Below are 17181 nucleotides of genomic sequence, written 5' to 3' on the forward strand. Positions count from 1 at the left end.
TGTTGGCCTTTTATGTTATATTTTGGCCGATTTATTATGTGTATATATATTTATGTGATGCCAAAATTTGGGCTACCTGATTAGAGAAAATTCGGGTAGTAGTTTGCGGAGATCCGAATGATTGATTAATACTTATAACCAGATAACAAACTTCGTGGGATGTTACTTGTATTACCAAGCCGAAGCCAAAATCAATGGAATACATTTCTGCTCGATAAATAATCTATAAAACTAGAGCATTTGACTAGCGATAAGATAGCATAGCTTATACGGGAATTGTTAGAACATTGTATCTTTATATGTTTTTGGAGAGTTTTGTCAACTTTGGTTTGTGGAGTCCTGAATTTATGGGCTTTCATGAAGGATCGCAAAAAATATTAAAAATAATTGAGCAGAATTTTTTTGGGCGGAATGATTGAATTGAGTTGTACTTTTAACTCGTAAAAATGATTGAAAATTGTACATTTGAAATATTAATTTTTGTGAATTTATTCCAGCTCAAATAATATTTCATGATTCCTACGTGATTCTATTTATATAACACGACGAGCGTCATCAAGGTCCAAAGTAGCCCAATTTCGTGCACAAATCGATTTTCGTAATCAAAACCAGAGAAATTTATTTTTTAATGGTGCAAGAATAAGTTTACGGGAAGCCTTCAAGGCTTTGTTCGATCAATACCTACATGACCATCGTTCCAAATTATTATGCAGTCGACATGGGAACAATGTCTACACGAGTGAGATGAAATAAATCGATAACTCTAACCTTAAAAAGTAAGAGCATGTTTGATGGTAAGAGAATTGACGTCCTTTTGCTCTCATTTCAATCAAATGTATAAATAGAGAATCAATAACTAAAACTTAATTAAACCGTATTACCTTTTAAAAAAAGAACAATTGTAAAATTAAGATACCAATTGGATCCACCTGGCCACACTCGGTACACCTAGGTTCACAGCAAACACCATATAGTACCCTGGCGGCGCCACCTTACCGTTAGGCGGAGCTGTGCACTCTATCCTATACCTTCCACGGCCTTCCACAGCTGGAGTTTCCACCGTCAGCTTCACCAACCTCTGCCCTTGAGAAAATGAGTGGGTTGCAAAAGGTGCACTGGCGAAATTAATCTCCATCAGCCCCACCACAGGCAGCTCCACCGCCACCATCACCTCGAACACCTCCCCGTACTTAATCCTCTCCGGTAACTCAGCCAAAACCGGCCGGATATTCGCCTTATCCGGAGATAAATACTCCGGCGAAAACGCTTCAATCCTTAGTTCCGTCGGGAACTCCGTATCAAACTTGTAGAAACGATGCGGATTACTGCCAGCGATCAGAATCCTCCCGTCTGGCAACAAGTTCGCCGTCGAGTGATACATTCTCGGGACCGAAGACGGGTTCAAAGTCATGAACCGGAGTCCTACCGGTTGTTCCGGTCTGTACAGAAGCGGGTACAAACATGGTTCTGAAGCTAGCTCAAACCCTTGGGTCCCAGCTTCAGCTCCATTTATAATCATCACATCACCAGTCGGCAAAGTCACCATATCCCCCATAATTCTCCCAAACGGCATATTCTCCATTTCCCATTCTGGGTCGGGTCCGGTTGCCTCGATCCGCCCGCAACTACCACTTGCCGGACTATCCGTTATTCTCTGCAGATATGCACCGTATTCTGCTCCGCCACATACTACAACTGTGGCCGAGGAGTAATCGCCAGTTAATGCAAGCATTACCGACGATCCCGCTGAGGGATAATTTCTCGGACCACCCTCGAGTGCTGGATAATTTTTTGTCACACTGTGGGTATTGTAATCAAACAGCACAGCTTTATTGTTTGCAAAAATGAAGAGTTCTCCGGTGGGTAGTAAATGAACGTAGGGATAAAGATTATCCATTTGATTATCCTCAACCTCACCCAGAAATGGGAAATTCACGGCACCAATTTCTTTTCTTGGTGGGAAATATTCTACGCTATTCGCAGTTCTTCCACCGATTATAATTATGGAACCATCGGGTAAGATCTGATTTGTGGCGTACCATCTTCCGTGGTACAGTTCAGTATCCCGCATTTCTTCCCAATCACAAATTGTACCCGATTCACAGGGAATAAACTTTCTGATTTTCTTGAATCCGTCTAAGTCACCGCCTGTCTGGAGGAGGCTCCCGTCTGGTAAAAATTGGCCCGAGGAGCACCACGTGTCTGAGAGAATTGTCAGAGGGAGGAGCGTAAGGGTGTTTAAGTCTAACAGAACCGAGTGCGCGGTGCAGTCTTTTCGGGGCGGGTTACCCGGAATGGCCCGGCAGAGGTTTTTGGGTAGCGGTGCCCGTGATGGGCCAATGTGGGTACGGTCGAGGAGCACGACCGTGTTAAACCGGGTGACGGCAGTGTGCATGGAGGAGATACCGGCGTCAGCAATCAGGAGTTCCCACACTCCTGGAAGATCGGCGGCGCGTGTGACCGTGAAGAAAAAAAGTAGGAGAAGGCGAAGCTTATTGGAAGTCATAGAGAGTAACGAGGTGACGTTGGGAAGAACAAGACTTGAGTTTCAGTGAGCTGTGCCAAAGCCCACAGTGTGTCAGTGGTGATAGATAGTGTTGTGACTTCCCAACTACGTTAATTGAATATGATTAAATTGGGATTTGAAAATTTAATTTATTGGACTTTCTTTATCAATAATAAATGGATTACTCTAAAATTTGTTAATATCACTCTAGCTAATCTAATTAGTCAATTATTAGGCAAATTTATCTCTACATATATTTTTCTTAAAGAAAAAACTTGTGTGAGACGGTTTCACGGATCGTATTTGTGAGACGGATTTCTTATTTGGGTCACCCATGAAAAAGTATCACTTTTTGTGTTAAGAGTATTATTTTTTATTGTGAATATGGGTAGGGTTGATCCGTCTCACATATTATGATCCGTGAATGGGGATTTCCCATCTTGGTTGGTTAATTTGTATATGTGAACATTGATTTCTTAATAAAATGGATACATTTTGCTGGTCAAAAAAAAAAAATATATCTCAAAGTTTAGTACAGACATAAAAAAGTGAAAAATAAAAAAAATCTCAAAAAGGTTAAAGTGTCTTGGTTTCTTTAGATGAATAGAAAGGCCCATTTGGGTCTTCTTTTTTACCTACGGTATTGGATAAGGTGATGTGGGAATCTCAAGCACTTTTCGCTTCACATCTTGGGGAGTAACATTTCTTGAATTTGAACAAAAATTTCGTATCAATCAATCCTACCTATTATTCTATTGTGATTATGAATATAGATAGATTGCAATTTTATTCAGATCAATTTGGTCAAGACTAGTTTATAAAATCCGTTTTATTTTTTTTCCAAAATTATTTTTTGTTCGCTCGAGATATATGCAAATTCAATTCTGGGACCAACACACACAAAGGTGGTGTGTGTACTTGAATAGAAAGGCAATGGACTTGTTACCAAACTTTAATGTTTGTCAATTGAAATGGGTTTGTCGGGCTTTTTCCATTTGAGAGAGGGTACAATCAAGGGTAGGGTGCAAAGAAAAACTAGACTCGGCTATTGCAGATGGGAATCACAAGCTATGTATCCAACTTAGACCATGTTTGCATACGCTGCTCCCAAACAAAGTTATTTTTGGAAAATTTTAAAAGTCCGCGGTTCGTGTATGTTGTGACCGTTCCGTGAAATATTCATGGAGATGGAAGTAGTAGGCTTCGCGATGGCCTCCGCAACTGTAACAAGAAGTCATGGATGCATGTCCTAATTTTAAAATATTCAATTGTTCTGTATATTTTTTTTCAAAATAATTCAACTTCTGAGACACAAGATATACAAAGTTTCATCGCTCCACGAAGAAACCAACATTCGCAGTTCAGCAACTGCAAAACATCCATATCGTTACAGAGCAAACTTGTCAAAAACAACACAGAAGAAGCAGAGTTGGTCCATATTCTAGTCAAAGACTTCTTTTTTACCAGTGACAATACAAAAGGTTATTGGCTAGTTCCAGATATATGAGTTTGTGTGTGGTGCAAAATCATGGGACAACCTTGAAGCACATAGATACAAAACGATGAGTGCGATATTACAGCCAAGAATCGACAAAAACCAGTACACTGTCCCATGGGAAACTTCTTGAAAATAACAAAACATAATTAGCATGAAACAAAGGCTTATAGGAACAAAGATTGATCAAACACAACACATGAATACATCTAAATCGGCTAAAATTCAACGAGCCCATTATTACCAACGAGTTACAGGAAGAAAGAAAAGGCGTAGTCGCTAGCTATACATATATATATAATCGCCATGTTCGAACATATAACCATAGGCAACCTCTCACTATGTGTATGCATCTACCATCCCTCTCACAAAAAAAGGGGTGATGCTCTGCTGCTTCAACCACCTTTACTACATCCTGCAAAACATTGTAACAAAACTTTAACGAATCTTGAAATTTCGCATCAAGAATATTTTGTGAAGAAAACATACCGTGATAAGTATATTATTCACTTTCCATGAAGATGGGGCTGAATCTCAGTAATAAAGAGAACCTGCAAAAAGAAACAAAATAGTAGTCAATAATAGAAAATTTTCACCAACAAATCGTACATCACTTTAGAGAACAATTGGCCTACCCTGCCACCAGTTTCCTCTCGAGGCACTGCCTGACTCATCTTCTCCTCCATCTTTATTAAACTAGACATAAACCAAAATTACGTTAAAGCATATAGTTAACTTCGACTGTAATAGCTTTTCCTATACGTAACACAATTGTAACAATGTGTTTGAATGGTAAAAAGGTATCTTTTTGTCGAATTTCCTGAGATAGACAAAAGAATTATAGCGCCTTCATACACATACAAATTAGTGAATTCCCCATGGTGTCAATTATTTTCAAAAAGGTCGAAGAGTTCTATCGAGAATCACTTTTCTCCAAAACTCGAGCGCATGAGTATGGATTAAAATTATTATTTATATTTTAACATGCTAGCTACTTCGCATATAAGCTGGAGACTAGGTCACCAAGACCAATTACTTTATAAAATACATAAGATTTCACGCAATGTGGCCGGCCTGTAAACGCTTTGACTCTGATACAATGTTAGAAACCACTCAAGCTCATAAGAAATAACCTCAAAATACTATTAATGGAAACAGAAGTTAACTTTGGTAGAAAAAGAAATACTGAAGTATTCTGATCTTTATGCTAACATGTGTATTTGATCCCACATATATTCTAAGGCAACTTACAGTAGTGAAACAAGGATTTGGAGCAGTCGGGGGTCGAGAATAGACATCTTGACCCCCATAGTAAATTGATGAGCTATAGTGGAATGGATGTGCTTTTTGCTCTTGATGATACAAATTCATCTCCTTGTTTGTCGTGCTCTGGCTTCGTCCTTCACCACTTGAAACATCTTTGTCTTGAAAAGAACCTAAGATTAATCCAACCCCCACAAAAAATGGTATAAATCTATACAATTCAAGAATAAGAAAACAATGAAAATAAATAAACCTGACTGAAACATACCCGAAACTCCGTTTTTGGCACTCAAAGCTTGATTTCCAGAATCATGCTTCTTCAATGTTTCAGATGCAATCAAGGACTCACTCCCAATGCCCTAAAACCAACATAATAATACCTCTTAAATATCTGTCTCCGTTAAATTTTATCGTTAAGTTACCAGGATTCGGACACACTAAATTCATCGTTACTGGTTTTAGGATCAGTTTCAGCTCTTGCAATATAGACAGTTTTAATTGAAAATGCTTTTAACTTCTGATTTCGATCCCTCTAAATTCGCACGCATGCAAGAACTCAAGGGAGGAACGCTGCCTGACGTTCGTGGACTGTGTTCCCGCACCAATTAGGGCCAAAGCTTAAGATTTTCCCATTGTTCAGATCTCCAACTCGATTCCATCTACTTCAAAACAACAGGATTTTATAATTTATCATTCATCTAACATGATCTTAACATGCCTTTCAACCAATGACAATCCTCATTTTACATCCTGTAAGTCCTAAGTATACTCAAATTGGTGAAAATCGTCTTCATTCATTAGCATATAACAGAACGCTTTTGAATCCCTTCAAAGAAACTTCAAAACAAGAAACAGAGAACAAAAACATCCTTAAAAAATATATGCAGCAAAAAAAAAAAAACACGTCTTGAAGCCAAAAAAGAATAAAGACATTGACAGAATTTAATTATTTGATCAAGAACAAATTAACCCAGGAAATTATTTTCAATACCTGAGCAGTAGGGTTGAAAATTGAGCCAAAAATCGCAGAAGATGAAGCAGCAGAAGAATAATTATTAGCCCCAAAAAGATCAAAAGTGAACGAAGAACTCGATGGCTTGCGTCCTTCCATTCTCCCTCTCTATAAAATTAAAAATTATTATTAATTCCTAAAATCTTGAATATGCATTAGAGATTTGGCTTAAAGAGTGGCTGGTATATATAGACAAGGACCACCGCCAAGAAACGTAACCGCCGAAAATCTCACCCAGAAAAAAACAGAAACTTTTGTGCAGTAAGCGATAAAATGGCCAAAAATAAAATTAATAAAAAAGAGAAAAGGAGAAAGAAACAGAGCGATACACGTGAATGATCTATCTTTGACGTATATTTACACGCAAAAATACTATATTTAATGTACATGAAAGAGAATAAATTACATAAATAAAAAAGACACGGAAAAAAGGCAAGAAAAAGATAAAACCGAAAACGGAACTCTCGCCTGATCAAGATTTACTGTTTTTTTTTCTAATTTTTTTTAATTATTAATTCAATTATTGATATGCATTTTCTCCCTCTAACGTAAAAATTTTAAATTCTTGATTTCTGTTCAGTTTGTTCGCTAGCTGATTCAGTTAGTCCGCGGTTTAATCCTCGGAAAGTCACTTCCTTGCCTCCTTAAAATCTAATCGAGGAGATGACAAGTGGAAAAGCCCTGGCCCAGCGTGGGACCTAATATTCCAGCTCCGAACTTTTCTTGCTGCCGAATTGCAAATGCACCCCCTTGAGTTCTCACTTAATAGTTAAAAAACCCTTATATAATTTTTATTGGCTTATTAACCCCGTGTTCTTAATTTAGATGCATACTCACCCTTATGGAGGTGATTGGTTTTGTACGCGCCTTGATGAGTGCATCACTTTTTTACCCAGATTATCTCTTGAACGCATTTTTAACCATAATCTTTTTTTTTAAAATTTCTTGTCAGTTTTTTGCCAAAAATCTCGACACAGAAGAACACCAAATTTAGTTTCTGGGTCCCTTTCCTAACATTGATCGAGACGGAAAAAATCAGGACAATTTGGAATTTGCATATTTTGTGTTTTGAGTTTAAAATTTCATATTTACGTTTTCACGGAATGGATTCCGATGATGATACCATGTGATTCTGAGTTGATTTAAATCTAATCATGTTTAAAGATTTGTTTATTCGACCTTTCTAGTGAATTCGACTGCATTAGTATTTGGAGATTTAAGATCAGTTTGAAATATATGTTAAAATAATAATCACCATCATAATTAGTAGGGGTGTCAAAAATGAACCCGACACGGGACGACACGAAAAATATCGGATTTGGGTTGGGGGTTTTCGGGTTCGGGTCGAAACGGGTCGACCCGAATGCAAACCCGAAAAAAAAAATTTCTCGGGTGGGTTCGGGTTGCCCAGGGTTGACCTGAAAAAAATATCAGGTCACCCAATGACCCGACCCACCCGACCCACCCAACCCATCATGTTTTTTTTAAAAAAATTTTACAATTTATATAACTATTTTCTAGACCCAGAGTATAATAGCGACGGATTTTGAGTACAACCGTCGCTAATAGCAACAGGTATTAACAAAACCGTCGCCGATCTAGATCGGCGACGTTTTTGTTAATACCTGTCGCTACTTAGCGACGGTTTGTATAAAATGTCGCTAATGTTGCGACGGTTTCAACAAAAACTGTCGCAAATATTTTTTTTTTAAATGTTATTATTATTTAAATCTGAAATACAAATATATTGTGCTGTATAATCCAAAAAAAATTAACAAAATTTGATAAATGTAATCATATTATTAATCTGTAAATAATAATACAAGTGTTTCATACAAAATGAATCAGCCATGTAACGCTCCATCTCCTCCTGTGATGTTGATTTAAAATGAATCAAATTGAATTTTTTTAATGTAGCGTTGATGAAAATAACGAAATTTAATAAACTTACGTGGAGCAGGCGGGATCGCGTGTCAACGAAAGATCCATCTACATGTGGATGTGTGTGAACGTATAGCTCCCATGATTTTGAAATGCATCGTTCGCATCAATTTGATTATGCTCAGTATTTGGCTCAACATCAGTGACATAAGCTCGCCTACGTAGAGTACTCACATGCATCCAATCTGATTCTGCTCTCTTTGTTGTTGGATAAGTCAAATACACAACTTGCGAGACTTGCGTAGGAAATACAAATGGTTCGTAGTATTCAAGACTCTTTTTTCGATTGACATCAACAATTTTGTACTTTTTATTAGGAACCACAAATTGTTTGTAATTTCGTCTAAATATGGTTTGTTCTGACATTTTTTTTGATTGTAAGGATAACGGATATATCAATTTAATAAACACTCAGGATGACTAAGTGCAAATGTTAAAAACGACTCTAAACGCGACAATTTATAGACAGTTTGCTAAAACTCCGAACCCTAAACCCTAAACCCTAAACTATTAGCGACTGTTTGCTAAAACCGTCGCTAATACCCTAAACCCTAAACTATTAGCGACGGTTTACTAAAACCGTCGCTCATATAAATCGGCGACGGTTTCATTTGCGACGGTTTAAATAAACACCGTCGCTATACAGCGACGGTTTTATTAAAACCGTCGCTATATAGGCAGCTAAACGATTATATTTTTTTCTATATTTATTATTATTTTTTATTTTTTCGATTTTTTTTCATTAATTTTTTTAAAAAAATTAAAAAAAATCGGGTTAGACGAGTTAGACGGGTTGAGTTGGGTTAGACGGGTTCGTGTTCGGGTTGGGGGTTTTTGGGGTTGCTTCGGGTTCGGGTTGAAAAAAAAAAAAAAAATTCGCGGGTTGACTCGCAACCCGACCCAACCCACCCGATTGACACCCCTAATAATTAGTGCTATATTAACTGTAATGCTGATTACGTCTATGACATGGAAAAATGACATAGGTGATAGTTTCAGAACCATTTCATGATTTCTATTAGCATTATGCTTATGATGATCCAATATCCGTCATGTAATAATCTCATATATGGTTGATTGCTTGTGCTTGTTTTGCGATTGAGAAACGTTAATGATCTTTATTTCGATGATAAAAAAAACGTGTTTTTGTGTTACTAACATATTGTTTTAAATGTGTAGTTGGTATATATCAATTTAGAAGTGATAAGTTGCTGAAATGTAATTCCAACACAATTTAATTTCTGGTCAGCCGAAGTTTTCGTTAATATCTCATAGTATAGTGATCCAAATGACCAACAACCAAAAATGTTGAACACAAAACTCAGATTGCTACAAGTCGTATTTCAAACTAGCTAGACGGATTCAGATGTTATCTAGACAAGCTGGTGGTCGTAAGATCAAGCTGGATGAAATTGAAACTGCAACCAACTTGATATAGTCAGTTATTCTATTTTGGTCATATCTCTCAACTCTATTAGCTAAATGGAACGATTCAGTATGTTTTACGAAGCTAACACAATAAACTACAAATAATTTTTCAAATATTAAGCCCAGTTCGAATATTAAGATGGTGGAAAACCGTGATAAAGTTATTAGTTCAGAACTGAACGAAGAGCAAGTTCTAACTTACATACATTCTAGTATTTCAAACGTATATATCTCATAAGATCTCAAAATTGAGTGATTCTTAATCCTTTGACAATCTAAAAGTAGTTACTACAATTTTTATGTTTGGATGAGTATTCAAAGCATGGATATATTATAAAAGAAAAATTAGTTAGAATGAAAGTAAACCCAAGAAAATGTGTAGAAAAAAAAGAGAGATAATTTTTCACAGATAATCATGTACATCAAATCAAGTTTGTAGAGCAATCTTCCAAGTTCAAGTATTAAAGAATAGATCATTTAAATAGAGCTCACTTACACAAAACATATATGTGTTTAACATAATAGTTGAGTAATAGTGTCAGTAAATAAATAGACATTAAAGATTATTCTAGTATTTGGTTGCGTGACTTGGTTTCTGAGTCATAGTGGATGTTCGGAATTTCGATTATGCAAGAAATAAGTTCTAAGTCCGAAATGAGTTTGTACAAAGAGTTGTATAAATTAAAGTCTTCTAATGAAATTTTATCGACAACGAAATTTATGAAGATGCAGAAAGTTGTCTTTGAACATACTTTATCTCATTTTTGTATACATTACATTTTATTGTTTGCTAAAATACATTTATGTTGTATATTAAATATTTGATAAAATGTTTCGATCAAATTGTTTTTATTATTTCAACTCGTATTCTTTTCAAATATTTTCCAAATTTTTAGTCAGTTTTTATAGGGTTATATTGAGTGTATTTCGCTTGATTTATAACAAAACTCGATATAATCTCTCAACGTTTTCATTGTCGTATATTTTAAAACCGAACAATTAATTGTAACTCTTCGTAGTTTAATCGAAAAATTATTTAAAAAATTTATTCACTCTTCTAAACTCTATTTTTTATCCTAATAATGGAGTAACTCACTTTTTAGCTACATAAGGTCTTCAGCTAGAACTCATTTTGTGTATACACATTTAATTAATTTTTATAATTAGAAAAGACATTTGTTACCATTTATCTTATTATGTCGAATTTAGGATCTTACTACCATTTTATACCTCTAACACATATACAACGTACATGGATTTTGTTCCTTTTCTTTTGCAACCAAATGTAAAAAGACACATGATTATGTGCTAACAGCCTCCTCGATTGAATTTCTAAAAAAAATTAAAGACAAAAAAAAAAAATTATAAGAAAAATGTAAAACCACAAAAAGTTATAGAAATCATGACTCCTAAGAAACCAAACCACAATCAATTAATTTCATTATATAAATATAAAACTATAAATAAATACACGGGAAAAAAACTAGTAACTTGGCTACTTGCTAGGAAGGTGGGGCGACACTTTTTATCTCAAATAATTTTGTTCTTATCTTTTATCTTATCTTATATTTTTATAATCAATATATTACATTTTTTAATTTTTAATTTTTATTTTTTCCAAAAATGGTCTTAATTAAACAAAAACTTTAAGGCCATCAAATTGGATAGATTTCAATTTCAAAATGAAATCATACAAACATGGAAGAGAGATCAAATGGGAATTGCGAGTCATGTGTCCAATTTAATCGTCATCCCACTCGGAGTCAGATCATCATCCTACCACATTAATTTTTTTTAATGTTTTAAGATGAAATTGAATATATATATATATATATATATATATATATAGAATATTTTTTTATATAATATATATTTTTTTAAAAAAACATCAACTTGTTTAGGGTCACACATATCCAAGGTGTAATTTGTTGGTGAGACCAATACCGACCAGCGAGTCTATATTACATCGAGAATTCTATTAAAATGTATTTATATGAAATGATATATCATTGTAAAATAAAAAATAACTGCGATCTCAATTTTTTTAAATAAGACGATCATTTTAGACAAGATAAAAATCTAAAATAGGTGGGGGCATAAACTGATCCAAGACCAATAGACGATAGTCTCACATCCTACACGTGTGCATCTCATTCTTCCGCCACATGCTATGTTTCCATCGTCTTCGTCACCATAATATTGCGTGCTCCTAAAAAAATAAGAGTGAGTCTCATGTGAGACCGTCTCACGGATCATAATCTGTGAGACGGGTCAACAATACTCATATTCACAATAAAAAATAGTACTCTTAGCATAAAAAGTAATACTCTTTTATGGGTGACCCAAATAAGAGATCCGTCTCACAAATAATACCCGTGAGACCGTCTCACATAAGTTTTTGCCATAAAATAATAATATTACAAGATTAGTCTTCTTTTATTTTTAATACTTTTTTTGTCAGAACACTGACAGTTTCACTTCTAGGAAATGGAAAATTAATATTTTTGAGCAAAGATTATCTGTCCCAATTTCACATCCTTATGGGTCTAATCACAATGATCATTAACTTCTCTCGATCTTATCCGCTGTATATTTACCATTATGTCATATCGTTTTCGCTTATATATATATATATATATATATATCAACATTATATATAAGCAAAAATTTGTGTGAGACGGTCTCACGGGTTGTATTTGTGAGACGGATCTCTTATTTGGGTCATCCATGAAAATGTATTACTTTTTAAGCTCAGAGTATTACTTTTTATTGTGAATATGGATAGGGTTGATCCGTCTCACATGAGACCCACTCTTATATATATATCAACATTATGCCATGTTATATGTCATATTAGTGGAAATAGCCAAATTCATTAACTTATTTTGGATTATGGTCTACTTTATATAATAAATTTACTTTTTGAAAACTGACACTGACACTGACAATAATTAATTAAGATCTGATTTCAGTGTATTATCTTTTTTTGACTTGTATTCCCCTTGTTTTCAGATATGTAATAAGATACACAACAATGTAAACTTACGACATTGAAACCATACATATTTTGACTAATTAAATAACTGAAACTCAATATTATAAAAAAATTTGTGAAACAGTCTAATTGAATAATTTATAAAAAAAAATTATTTTTTATATCAAAAATATTATTTTTTATTTTATATATATGCTAATATGTGACATTAAGTAATTAAATATTGGATGGTTGATAATATAAGCGCGAGAAATCAACTGTGATATGATTTCATGGGCGAATATCGGATTATAATGAGCATAATGCTAATAGTAATCATGAAATGCTTTTTATGTTCATCATTGGAAGGATAATTATTCAATAACATATCACTTGTCCCATCCGACTAATAGGGGCCAAAATGATATCCAAAAAAAAATCGAGCATTTTATTTGAGTACTCAAAGTTATAAGACAAAAATTTGTGTGAAACGATCTCACAGGTCGTATTTTGTGAGACAGATCTCTTATTTGGGTCATCCATGAAATAGCATTACTTTTTATGATAAGAATATTACTTTTTATTGTGAATATCGATAGAGTTCACCCGTCTCACATATAAAGATTCGTGAGTCTGTCTCATGAGAAACCTAATCAAATTATAACGTAGATAGAAATCCACATATGTAATATATTAATAATCTTGAATAAAAAAGTTATATTTTTTTAATTATAAATTAAATCTAAGCTGCAACAATAATTTTCTGCTCCTCAGCCAATCATAGACTATTGGTTATTGGTATCCTTTCTATTCCTTAGTCACATCAAATGAGAAAGCTTTTATTGGAATAACATGGATGTGCATAAGTGACCACAATTATGTCAAGTCTATATCTAACTTCAACTCTTTTGGATTTCAGGCCATATTGTGATACAACACATTTACCTTATCATTTTTACAATAATTTCGAGTCTCAAAATTTTGGATCATAGAAATTGAACACTTATATTTTTACATGTGTAGTGGTAGTAGTAACATTTTTCAAGTAAGTTCTACTCTTTAGTTTTGGACTTTCTAATTCATAATATCTGAATAATTCGACACAAATGATTTCAAGGTTATGCAACTAAACACAAAGTGAAAGGAAAAAACGAAAACGAATTATACCATGGCGCGGTATAAATAGAGTTATATCCTATACATTGCACCACAAGCTTCGAGGGCCAAACCAGAATTAATTCATGATTTCGAATTTATTTTTATTGTTAAAAAAATTATTTATATATAGTAGATTTCAATATTTGTTTTTGTTCAAGTTACGTAAACAATAAAAATATATTTCAAAGTTACGGATTTCAAATGAATTACATACCTTTGTATGAATGGTGTGTCCCATCTCTTTCTTATCTTCAAATTTAGCGTTTTCAGATTTGGTGGATTGGTCATAATGAAATGGGATTTATTTGATGAACTAAAAGAATAGTTTTCTGAGATTGAATGAATTGTCATTATGAAAAAAAATCTCCAAATTAATTTTATAAATAATGTCTTATGCAGTGTTATTTCATAGGAATGGATCCAACTATTGGTTTTTTTTTAAGGAGCATTCGTAGAATACGTTTCATGTTTCAATTTTCAATTTTTTTCCCCTTAGTTTTATTCTCTCGAATTTTTATTAATAAGTTTTAAGAATAATGTATTCCACTTGTTTCGTCTTTATACTAAAATTACAAGTGTAAGAAATTATTGTCCTCGAGTCAGAAATTATTGTGCTTTGGTCCCTCGTTACCATTTGCCCCAACTATCTCATAGCCATGCTTGCCTGCCTAGTTGTACATCATAAACTTACTTTGTCGTGGATCTAAATAACACAGTCCAATCATTTATAATTAAATTTTATTAAACAAAAACGTATTAAATTTTTTGGAATTCGAGATTTCATATAAAGCGTACACATTGAAATTGAATTGAATACTACTTGTAGTTGATATAAGAAATAACATCTTTCGTGTGTCGGATCGAGTTGGAGATTCATCTAATGAAATTAATCCGCGAGACAATCTTTAAAAAACAACAAAAATTTCATATATTAGTCATTATTTATCTTTTATGGGAATCAATTATTCCTCATCCTACATACCTCCACAAGCAATAATAATTTAGACAAACTAATACACACCAAATTCGAAATTATATATATATATTTTATTATAGATTATTAGCATGTGCTGCATGCCTGCATGCTGCCTCATCATAAAAATGTTTTAGTCAAAGTTTCCTAAAAAAACATTTGAGCCAAAGTCATGAACCTCTACGGCCGGCACATTGCTAAGGTCATTGCATTCCTCGTGAGCTTTAATTAAAAAAAAAAATCCACCTTGTTGAATTGCAAGGTTGATTGTGGAATTTTACTGGGTTTTTCCTCGACTAACAAGTCCATTTCCCTCTATAAGTAAAGCTCCTCACAGCACATAAGTACATAATATTGACAGCAGATAATGGGAGAAGTGAAGTTGATTGGTGCATGGGGAAGCTCAATGAGCTGGAGAGTTGAAATGGCACTCAAAATGAAAGGAATAGAATATGAACATGTACAAGAAGGTCGAACGAATAAGTCCCCTCTGCTTCAATTTCGATCTACTCCTAAATTAAATAAGCTAGGTCTTTTGGACTTTTTCGTATTTGTATTATTTATAATAATAAGATAATTAAAAATAATCGAGTTATGTTGTCTTAAATTTTCTTAGTATTTGTTTCTGTGTGCTAAACGAGCACCATCTCTCTTTAATTTGTTACATAGACAGAGACTTTAATAATTTTTTGTAGGACATGCGAAAACATGGTTTAAAAATTGACAGAAATCCATAAAACCAGAATGGAAAATCTAATATTGCTACAAATACTGTGTATAGGCTTTCGTAAACGGCTCATGCACATACGTATTTTCATACCCAAATACCAAATATTTATTAAAAGAAAAGAACATTAGTTTTTCAGACACAATTTTCTGACTCAGGTCTTGTGGAAGTCTGGATCCTTCACGATTGTAACAGGGCATGATGCATTTGCCATCACGTAATTAGTCACGCTTCCTAATATTATCCTATATTCAATAGAAAACATAAAGAAAAAAAAAATCAATTCATGAAATATAACAAGTGTTTTAGTTAAACTTTTATCTAACAATTTACGGCATAATGTTTTACCTACGGTAACAATCTTTTATTAGTATGAAGTATCGTTCTAAGCAAAACTGGCAATTTTAATGTTATACAGAAATTTGGTAAACATACATAAATTGGAATTCTTTATAACAGATTTTCTGCTTATATTTGACTGAGATTCAGTAAAAAAAAATACATTTTTAATGTTAGAAAAAAGTATTACCTTTGGATAGTGGTGAGTCCCCTGCTTCCCATGACTAAAGAATCAAGCTTCAAATCCTCGACAGCTTCGCAAAGCTTCTCTCTCGCATCTCCCCAGTACAGTTTTGTAATAATGTTTATCTAATCAAAATTCAAATGAAACTTCGAGTATACGCTTAGATTAACACAATATGATGCAGTCAAGCAAAGATGGCTAAAAATTCCATTGAGTGATATGAAATTTGACAAAAAAAATAATAATAAAATCAAACCTCTTTCTGCCTGGCTGCGGTGTCGAGCATGTCGAGAACTTCAATATCGATCGGAACGTTGTATTTGTTCATGATCGTAGGTTCGCGAAACTCAGCCAGTGGAATCAGAGCTACAAATTCAATATTCAAAATCAAGGCCCTCTCGTTGGAATTGGGATTTGACAAAAATTTTTGGGATTCTGATTCCAATTCATGAGTATATCAATCAATCAAACAATCAGAAAGTGTTTGGATCATGCTACATACAGGAAAAAACACTGGTAAAAATTGAGAAAAATACGTACGAGAACCGGAATTTAAACCACAATCGATCGCGCGACTCTTCGACAGACTGGGATTTGATATGGACTATGTAAAAAATGTCGCCTTTGTCAGCTAAATTGTCGATCGACCACTGCAGTGCAGCTTTGCTGCTCTTGGAGAAATCCATGGCCACCCCGATTTTCCTGTCTTTCGCCATATTTTCCCCAAAATACGTAAACAACAACGATGGATTGATTATTCACGCCAATTAATGTGCAATTACAGCACAAGAAATATAAAGGCTGTTGCGTGTAGTAGATTTGATTCTGTTTTGGGACTGAATTTATTCCCTTCGGTGATACGTTATTTGTGTCATTGAATGTGACGTTCACGCGTGTAAGAAATAATAATGGACCGGGTCACTCACATTATGCCCGATTCGGATATAGTTTCCTGGCGTGCAAGTATGATGACGTATAGACTTCATCGAATTGAATTTTAATTTAATATAACAAGTTGAAATTTAAATATTGTTGATAACGTGAAATTAAATATTGTTGATAACGTACCAAATGAGTTATATTTTAATATTATATTATTTTCATATATTAAATTTTATTGAATATACCAAGCTAATTTTAAAAAGTGTGCCCTGGTTTATGCTATAAATTAAACAGGGTCG

The 17181-nt window shown here is 34.0% G+C and overlaps 2 protein-coding genes and 1 pseudogene across 3 annotated transcripts; all 3 read right to left on the reverse strand.

The window, feature by feature from the left end:
* Nucleotides 1-805: 805 nt before the first annotated feature.
* Nucleotides 806-2592, reverse strand: LOC140839885 (aldehyde oxidase GLOX). The gene has a single exon (XM_073206868.1). It carries the CDS (start codon nucleotides 2504-2506, stop codon nucleotides 908-910), a length of 1599 nt encoding a protein of 532 aa, XP_073062969.1. The 5' UTR covers nucleotides 2507-2592; the 3' UTR covers nucleotides 806-907.
* Nucleotides 2593-4035: 1443 nt separating this feature from the next.
* LOC140839886 (uncharacterized) lies at nucleotides 4036-6618 on the reverse strand. Of its 2 annotated transcripts, XR_012119803.1 has the most exons (7): nucleotides 6256-6618; nucleotides 5533-5623; nucleotides 5253-5437; nucleotides 4637-4697; nucleotides 4491-4552; nucleotides 4318-4416; nucleotides 4036-4284 (listed from the first exon to the last, which is right to left on the reverse strand). XR_012119803.1 is itself a non-coding variant. In XM_073206869.1 (6 exons), the coding sequence occupies exons 1-5, from the start codon at nucleotides 6373-6375 to the stop codon at nucleotides 4536-4538; spliced, it is 474 nt and encodes a 157-aa protein (XP_073062970.1). In that variant the 5' UTR covers nucleotides 6376-6618; the 3' UTR covers nucleotides 4036-4416; nucleotides 4491-4535. The 2 variants fall into 2 exon arrangements, 1 of the variants encoding a protein (XP_073062970.1); XM_073206869.1 differs by having other exon boundaries at nucleotides 4036-4416.
* An 8866-nt stretch (nucleotides 6619-15484) lies between these two features.
* On the reverse strand, nucleotides 15485-16890 carry LOC140838012 (universal stress protein PHOS32-like; annotated as a pseudogene).
* Between the last annotated feature and the right edge of the window lie 291 nt (nucleotides 16891-17181).

The sequence above is a fragment of the Primulina eburnea genome, chromosome 8 (assembly GCF_022965805.1).
Source record: "Primulina eburnea isolate SZY01 chromosome 8, ASM2296580v1, whole genome shotgun sequence".
Classification (NCBI taxonomy): Eukaryota; Viridiplantae; Streptophyta; class Magnoliopsida; order Lamiales; family Gesneriaceae; genus Primulina; species Primulina eburnea.

Excerpts from the sequence above, each read along its gene's own strand:
- LOC140839885 (XM_073206868.1), bottom strand. The coding sequence starts at position 2,506 with ATGACTTCCAATAAGCTTCGCCTTCTCCTACTTTTTTTCTTCACGGTC.
- LOC140839886 (XM_073206869.1), bottom strand. The coding sequence starts at position 6,375 with ATGGAAGGACGCAAGCCATCGAGTTCTTCGTTCACTTTTGATCTTTTT. Across the intron at positions 5,624-6,255 it reads TTTTCAACCCTACTGCTCAG|GGCATTGGGAGTGAGTCCTT; the intron begins GTATTGAAAATA and ends TGTTGGTTTTAG. Across the intron at positions 4,698-5,252 it reads CAAATCCTTGTTTCACTACT|TTTAATAAAGATGGAGGAGA; the intron begins GTAAGTTGCCTT and ends GTTTATGTCTAG.